Source organism: Aulonocara sp. 'chitande type north' Nkhata Bay, linkage group LG13 (genome assembly GCF_057382095.1).
Source record: "Aulonocara sp. 'chitande type north' Nkhata Bay isolate Kocher_YH1m ecotype deep benthic linkage group LG13, A_spYH_male_GT1.1, whole genome shotgun sequence".
Classification (NCBI taxonomy): Eukaryota; Metazoa; Chordata; class Actinopteri; order Cichliformes; family Cichlidae; genus Aulonocara; species Aulonocara sp. 'chitande type north' Nkhata Bay.
This window is the reverse complement of record NC_141356.1, coordinates 12,187,726-12,196,230: the sequence shown is the minus strand read 5'-3', so window position 1 is coordinate 12,196,230 and position 8,505 is coordinate 12,187,726. Positions and strand designations below refer to the sequence as shown.

At 37.4% G+C, this 8,505-nt stretch overlaps 1 protein-coding gene and 1 pseudogene across 1 annotated transcript; one reads left to right on the top strand and one right to left on the bottom strand.

Annotated features, from left to right (window-relative positions):
• The first annotated feature begins 693 nt into the window (after window positions 1-693).
• Window positions 694-2,275, top strand: LOC147315747 (uncharacterized). Its single transcript, XM_086258068.1, has 3 exons — window positions 694-822; window positions 1,245-1,435; window positions 1,545-2,275. Exons 1-3 carry the CDS (start codon window positions 736-738, stop codon window positions 2,116-2,118), a joined length of 852 nt encoding a protein of 283 aa, XP_086114194.1. The 5' UTR covers window positions 694-735; the 3' UTR covers window positions 2,119-2,275.
• Window positions 2,276-3,853: 1,578 nt separating this feature from the next.
• On the bottom strand, window positions 3,854-7,831 carry LOC147315746 (uncharacterized; annotated as a pseudogene).
• Between the last annotated feature and the right edge of the window lie 674 nt (window positions 7,832-8,505).

The following is an 8,505-nucleotide window of genomic DNA, read 5'->3' as shown; positions in this document are numbered from 1 at the left end:
ACCTATATCACTAATTATGTTATGAAAATGACGTATTAACTACTAAAAAATACTGACCTTTGTGTAAATGCTTGGAGCAGACTAACCTGTGAGCTGGAGGGTTCTGGGACGTTATATTTGGTCATTGAATGGCTGCAATCCAGGCCATCCGTCGCATCTTTGTTACTTCGGAAACATGGCTCGAACAATTTCTCTTCAACGACGTAATCCGATAACAACCGATCTCTTTACCCGTCGGCTTCCCGTGGCTGTCATGCGACCGGCTATTGCAGTTAATCATACAACAGCTTCTTGACATTTTTGTGTTTCTTTTTATCGCTGTGTGACTGATTTCAATTGAAAGCCTGCGTGCGCTAGTACCGCTTGCCACGAGTTCCCAGAATCCTTTGCGGTTCTACCCGTGAATGACATCACATTTTCAATCTCTATATAATATGCATGTTAAATTTTATATTTGGGGTAAAATATCAAGTCTTTTCAAGTAAACCGGTTCAAGTCCAATTCAAGTCCCAAGTCATTGGTGTAAAAGTCCAAGTCAAGTCACAAGTCTTACAACATTTTTTCAAGTCAAGTCTAAAGTCATAAAATTAATGACTCGAGTCTGACTCGAGTCCAAGTCATGTGACTCGAGTCCACACCTCTGCCTCCTGTTGCACTCAGGCAGATCCTTTGGCAAAGAGAAGAGAGTGGGTAGAGCTTTTATAGCGGATCCATCATACAGAAAGTCAGCTGGAGATGGATAGCGTGGATATAATGTTCCTGATAAGCGTCTGTTTCTGCCTTCCTTTAACTATGGCAGTGAGCTGTTGGGTGTTTTTTGTGGTACGTAAATGAGAGACTTTCATTACTTTCTATGTCTCACTCCTGCTGAACTAATTCACTTTTACAAACAGTCTAGTTTTATAAGATTTTTCCACTTTGGTCACGTTAAATGTTCATTTTCTGAGTTAATAGTTCATAAAGTTTAGTTCTGAATTCATCCGTCCATTTTTTTTCTGCTTCTGAAGTGGAATTTTATCCCAGCTGTCACAGTGTGAGAGGTGGAGTGAAACCTGCACTGGTCACCAGTCTGTCACTCTTTTTAATTCCATCAGACCATTTTGCAGCGTTTACACATTTTTCAGTTGTCCGTTATTCTATATCACACTAAAGATATTTTCTGGACACTCCACATTATTTGCAGTTAATATTTAAATGTTTAGTTCTGAATATCATGTTTATTACTGCATTGATATTTTCTGCAGGTACGAAGGGAGCAGGTCCCCATAACCTACTACACAAACCTCCTTATCTCCAATCTGATCCAGTTCAGCACGTTGATCTTCTTCTTGATTTTCCACTTAAACCATGCTCTCTATCATTATATTTCTTTTGGCATTTTTTGCTGTGCCGTGTTTGCTAATCTTGACTTCAAGATGTGCATTGCTACTGAAAGGTACCTGTCTGTCTTTCTCTGTGTGTATTGCATTCAATCAAATTCTCAAGCGTCCCTCTAAAGATAAATGTCCTCCTGTAATGATCAGTATGTCTGTCTTGTGTTGCAGGTGTTTGGTCATCACCCGTCCACAGTGGAACTGCATCAGACAAACTAAAGGTTCTGTGCTGCTCTCTGTTCTGGTCTGGATCCTGTCTATTATCTCTGGATTTCTTGTTGCATTCTTCGATATGATTTCACTCACTGTGTTAATTTTTTTTAACCTCGTCCCTTTTTTCCTGTTCGTCTTCACTTTGGTTTGGACCCTCAAAACTCTGCCTGCTGCCACCTCAGTGCTCACTGAAGAAAAACAGAGAATTGTAGGAATCTTAGTTCTGTTGTTAGTTAATCATTGTCTGATGTTCCTTCCTCTGATCATGTTTTATATTGTATCAATTTCACTTTATTTTCTCGCTTATTTTTCTTATTTTCCTGTCCTTCTAATCCACATGAATTTATTTCTGTTCAATCCTTTCATGGATGTGATTTTTGTTTTTCTGATGCGGAAAGACCCCATCGACAATCAGCTGTTGTCTCTGTGCTGCTACACTGGTGGAGAGGTAGCTGCAGATAAAATGCTACAGCTACAATATTGCAGTGACTGTAACAGCACAGTGCTGTACACAGCACTGCAGCAGATGTAGCTGCACATAATCAGACAGGTGGTTGATTGTAGATAAATTAAGCGAACTACTATTCTGCTCCTCTGTAATTTGTATTTCTTCACACATACTAAGAAAGAGCATGGTACATGAAAGCCTGGCTCACAGTCTCTGTTCTAGTTCATCCCAAAGGTTCTATCAGGTTGTCAGGACTGTGTGCAGGCCTGTCTAGCTCTTTCACACCCATATTTCTCTTCCATGTCTTTATGGACCTTTATGGACCTTGCTTTGTGCAGTGGTGAGCAGGGCTGCCACAAACGATTATTTTGATAGTCGACTAGTCACCAATTATTTTTCCAATTAGTCGGCTAATCAGATCATGCATCCATTGGCCGTAAAACATACAGCTTATCAGTCTTGAAAAACACCTGGTTTGTGTTGACAACCTGTAACTGTTTTATGTGTTGTTGTATGCAGTTTTTAATTAAAATTCCTAATAAACACCTTTTATCTTAAGATTGGCGTATTTTTGTCACAATATCACTCTGTTGCATTGTGTTCCAACACAAACAGTTATGTTGCTTTGGGAATTAAACGATCTTAATATAACCACTTCCTGTTTTCCATTGTGATCTTTGGTTGAGAGAGAGAGAGAGAGGGGGGAAGAGAGAAAGACTGATGGGGACATCAATCTACTGGAGAGTAAAACAGCTCAAAAATGTGAGATCATTAGAAACAAATGAACATGACTTATTGATGTGCAGAATTTAGAGGTATGGGTGGCGGTAAGATGGGTGGGCTCGTCTATGACACGTGCAGGAGATTTACATCATTAATAAATCTTATGCTTTTTTATTTATAAATATCAGCATTATTGTTATTAACATGATGCATATGAATACAGATTGTTTATAAACAAAGATAATTTATTCTGTGTTAGCCTGTTGATTTATTCAGTACGTGTGGGTTTTGAGGGATTTTATATTTCCTGTTTTTCTTTTACTGGTTCGTTTCAATTAATCTACTTATTTGTTTGTAACCAAGTTAAAACTGCCATTTATTAAAATGTGTTGAAATGTTAAAATGATGAAATAAATGTTAAAGTGTAAATTAAAAAAAGTTTAAAGTATTTAGAAAAAAAATGAATTTGCATTATCTATGATTCCTTTGTGTAAGTATTGTGTTTTATTGTGAAGAGAAGTGAATGTGGTTGTTGTCAGTAACAATACTGTAAGATGTTTCATATGAAAAAAGGACACATTCTATAAATCAGACACAGGCATTAACTGATGACATGACAATTCACTCTACATGATCTCAATGATGTAAACTGGAGCAGAAAATCATTTTTTACCTTTTATGAATGTAATATTTTTATAAAAATGAAAAATAAGTCAATACAAACTCCATCACACAATCCAAAAAAAGCAATAAAAATAATTATCTTTCCGTGTGTACAAAACAAAGCTAAGTGAACAATAATTCACATACTGGCAGACTTTTACACAGTACAACATTACTATTTATGCATAACACTTAAAACTTTATTCACCTTTCCTCAGCAGATTAGCAGAAAAGAGAATATTGTGAAGGCACACAAAGAAGAAAAGGACATCACTGAAAATATTATCTAAATATAAAAGGTAAAATTGAAAAAAAAACTGAATCTATTGTCAGCTGACACTTATAACAATATTTAAAAACAAATTTCTCTTTTTAATTTATCAGCAATCTCACAAACCATTTTCTCTATTTTCCTCTCTCCAATGAACTCTGACTACATCAGCCCACCTCTCTGTGCTGCCATCAGTCCCACTGATGCGGTGCTGACAGCTGCTGCAGTGCTGTCCATCCTGCAGCAGCACAGACATGCCAGCAGCTTGTCAATGCAAATTTTCTACATGAAAACAAACAGAATCAAGTCCAGAAAAGGATGTAGCAGAAACAAACTAAACACCACAATTTCTATGAAACAGCAGTGAAAGGGAGATGGCACATAGACCCAAGGAAATAACCACCAAACAATCCATATTTGAACCATCATCAGACAGTAGTTAAACAGCAACAGAACAAGAGTTCCTACAGTTCTCCGTTTTTCCTCTGTGGGCACTGAGGTAGCAGCACGCAGGGCTTTGATGGTTCCAGCTAAGCAGACGATGAACAGAGGAGCAGGGAGCAGAGCAAAAATAGGGGGGATTATAAACTGTTCAAAGACTGTGGCAGGAACTACAGTGATAATGCAAAAGGCCCAGACCAGAGCAGAGACCAGCAGAGAACGCTTTATTTGTCTGATGCAGGCCAGCAGTGGGCAGCCGATGAGGGAATATCTGCAACAGAAAACAGACGATTTCTCTAAATATCACAGAATATGCAGCCAGATATATGCAAGTACACAAAAACACAGTAATAAACACTGTTACCTTTCAGCAGCAAGGCACATTTGGAAGTAAACATTGGCCATCACACTGATGAAGTAAAAAGCAACGGTGATGTCATGATGCCATCTTCCTGTTGTTACAATCCAAACAATCTTTGCACAGATCTGGATTACGTTGGAGATGAGGAGGTTTGTGTAATAAATGGTCTGGGCCCGATCTCTTCGCACCTGCAGAAATATTTATAAAAGTCACAAAATGCAAGAGAAGCATCTCATATTATCTCAAACAAGTTTAGAACAAAAAAACAGTGATGGTAATATCAGAGGTTTAAGTGATCAAGTACATTTGACTTGCTGTTGATCTCATGGTTCCCACGTCGCTGACTCAGTGCTTTTAGCTTTTTAGTCTATTTTTCTTTATTTTTCCAGGTCTGGTATCTTAGTTTAATCTTTTCCTGGTTTCATTTTGTTGCTTGAGGGCCTTTATTATTCTAACCTCCCTTGTGTTTCCCTGTCTGTCCTTTAGTTTCATCTGTATTTGGTCTCTCTTTGTTCCCCTTCATGGGTTCCTCAGTCCGTCGTGTCTCCATGTTTGTTTTCCTTTTATCCTTATCAGGTTCGTCTCAGTGTTAGTTTCCTGTCTCGGTCTTTCTTTGTCTCATCCCCCCTCATTACAAGCTGTGCATCCAGTGAGTGAAAGTGAGTTCTTAGCCTACTTTCATTGTTGCTTGATTCTCAGTTAACCAGCTATGAAGCTGTTTCTGAGTTTACTCGTCCTGCATTTCGGGTCTCAACCTGCCTGCTGCACAGCTACATACTCTGTTTGTCTGTGTCTGTATTTATTGTGACTTATAGAGCAAAACAAATGTCATATATAAATGAATCAAAGTCAAAATAATGATGAAATGTTTTCATCTCTGCAGCACTACAAATGTTTTTGGATGATTCTTCATATCATTCACAGTCAGACTGATATAAAAGTGATTAATAAAATTCAACATTTACATACCACACAACAGGCGAAGACTATGGTCAAAGGCAGGCACACAAAGATGCTACTCAGAAACACCAAAATGAAAAACTCCATCTCTGGTTTCTCTCTGTGTGACGGAGCTGCTGAAATAAATTCGTTCACTTTTTCTGCAGTAAAGAAAAACAGTTGTTGAATATGCAGCATGTTAACATTGCTCTTATATCAGTTTGAAATTAAAGATGAAAACAAGGCTGAAGATGAAACTTCGGCTGAACTGAATTATTTAACAACATTCTGGCATCAGAAATGTAACCTAAAAATGCATCACAGCGCATTTCAAAGCCAGCATGGTTTTTCAGAAAAAGATGATTTTCTTGAAATCTTCGTTCTTTTCTCAAAAGTAGTAAAAAAAAAAAAACCTTCTGACTCACAAACTTCAACTTAGTTTTATCTGAACTCAAAACCAGCGGATAAAATGGGATTCATCAAGAGAAGGTTGGGTGTAAGAGTGAAGTGTGGGGAACAGAATTATTATGAAATAAGTCACAAAATAATTTAAGATTTTTCTTTGTGTGCAGGCCGTGATCAGCCCGACAGCTGAATTCAACAAGATATTAGCACATGTTAAACCAGAAATCAAGGCTGATTTTAATCTGCCAGATAATCTAAAATTTGTATCAAATGTAAATGTGGTGAGTAAAACTGATCAGCATCTAAACACAGCCTTGTGTGGGCCATTATCACCACAGTCTGCTCTGTGCCAGCCGTACCTGCAAACTTCACCACACTACACAGTTTAAACTGGACTAAACATTTTATTCAACTTTCGAATGACATATAAGTATATTTCAATATGTTTGGGTGGTAAGGCAGAGTTAGAAGTTGGTGTCATGCTCTACACACACACACACACACACACACACACACACACACACACACACACACACACACACACACACACACACACACAGATCTTTGGTCGTTTTGAAACGATAACAGAAAAGCATTTCTGTAATTTCAGCAATAATATGATTTTAGTGAAAAAGGGGTTTAATTTAATTACTGATGTTTACCTGATAAAAAGCTAACTGTATGTCCATATACACTGTTACATATATTAGATTCAACACTGGAATCTATCATCATCATCAGGGTCTTTCAGTTAAAAAAGTTAATACAGACATTTCCATTGGGTTTTCATTTATACAACACCCATGTCATTCATATAAAAGCACCTCAAACATTAAAAAAATAAAAAAAAAACACAACAAAGAAATCAGTAAAACACCTTTGTGTAACTTCCTGTCTCATAATTCTGATTTGTGCACATGAACATGCAGTTTCCTTAAAACTGATCTCCTCCTAAAGATAATGTGAATGTGACTCACCTCAGGACGGCTTCCTGTTGAGATAGTTTGTAAAATCAGCAGTCTAACGTTTCGACAGAATCTGAACGGGGAAATTGTGGTACTTTATATACCCCACCCCTCACGCATGGGCACACAAACACACTATAAACAGAATAGTCAGTAGATTTCAGTGGAGCTCTATTTAGTTGTAGTTTTAAAAATCAACACTTCTCTGGAAAATTGTCTTTTTATTTTAGAGAATTGTGAAGTGTTGAGTGGGCCTCTGTCTGCTGGACAACACAAACTGCTGTCCTGCTGCTAAAATCTGTCAAATAATATCATAACTCAGTGTTTTTGCATAAGACACTAACATTTTTCCAACACTTCAGGAGATGCTAATGCATAAATGACTTTCTTTGCCCTCTGAAGAACTTCCCTGTGCAGCTGAGGAGCTTTATGCGGTGAGAGGCAGATAGAAAATCTATCATGTGAAGCTGGGTCTGGTTAACATGTTGAGATTGTGAGCTGAAGAATTTCAAAGTATTAGCACAGCTCAATAAGTACAGCTCAACATTTCACATCATCTGCTGTTCACACATGATCTTTCAGGACTGTGATCAATAGTCATGCTGACAATAAGCAGGTTAACAGTTCACAGGGGCGCAGTCGCAAATGTCAAAGAAACCAGAAGCAGAGTCCAGGTCCTGATAATATATGTGGCCGGGTGCTTAGAACATGCGCTGAGCAATTATGCAATATTTTTTATTACATCTTTCTTTTATCTCTTCAGCAACAGAAGGTTCCAGAGGTATGGAAAAAATCAATTATTTCTCCAGTTGCTAAGACCACAAAACCTACATCATTAAATGATTTTAGGCCTGTCGCTCTAACATCCTTAGTGATGAAGTCCTTTGAAAAACTTGTGAGGAAGGAGATCCTGCAGCAAGTAGAGAAGCTTATCGACCCACTGCATACAGGCCTCGTAGAGGTGTTGATGATGCAGTGGTCACTCTGTTGAACTTCCTCTATCGCCATCTTGATGGCGCCAAAGCTCATGCTTGGCTCTTATTTATTGATTTTTCTTCAGCTTTTAATACTATCCAGCCACATGTTTTAGCTGATAAACTTCTTAACCAGTTTAAACTTGATTTTAATCTCGTTGCTTGGATTTTAGACTTTTTAACTGACAGATCTCAGTGTGTGAGAGTGAACGGCTGTTTCTCCAAACAGCTGAACTCTTCTACTGGCTCACCACAAGGTTGTTTCTTTGCAAATTTGCATCATAAGATTGTTTTTCGTTTTTTCTGCAGTATATAAAAATTGGTGTATCTAAAAAAGAAAACTATGAATACACTCAAAATAAATTTCCTGTTGTTGTAAACTATTTTTTGCAACTTTTTTGTATCTAAAGTTTTGAGGGATAAACCTTTTAAATTTCTCCAAGTAGAAATATGTAAAGAAAAAAAAAAGATTTTCAATTTTTTGTAGTTTATTGCACTTTTTTGCAATTTATGTCGTTACTATGGACTTAATGCATACATATTATTAAAATGTGGGCTATAACGGTTGTATTGATGTATAGCAACTTGAAATGCTCCCTAAAATGGCACTACAGCATGTAAAAATATAAAGTAAGCTCTGGCGGCCTTGGTTCTATGGTAGGTGTTAGTGTGAAAACAATAGGACTTGAATATAAATACTGTATATCCAGTCATATATAATTTGGTACA

What these genes read in the sequence shown, in the direction of transcription:
- LOC147315747 (XM_086258068.1), top strand. Translation starts at nt 736, where the DNA reads ATGGATAGCGTGGATATAATGTTCCTGATAAGCGTCTGTTTCTGCCTT. An exon ending in GCTGTTGGGTGTTTTTTGTG is followed by an intron (nt 823 to 1,244) that starts GTACGTAAATGA and finishes TATTTTCTGCAG; the next exon opens with GTACGAAGGGAGCAGGTCCC. An exon ending in ATGTGCATTGCTACTGAAAG is followed by an intron (nt 1,436 to 1,544) that starts GTACCTGTCTGT and finishes CTTGTGTTGCAG; the next exon opens with GTGTTTGGTCATCACCCGTC.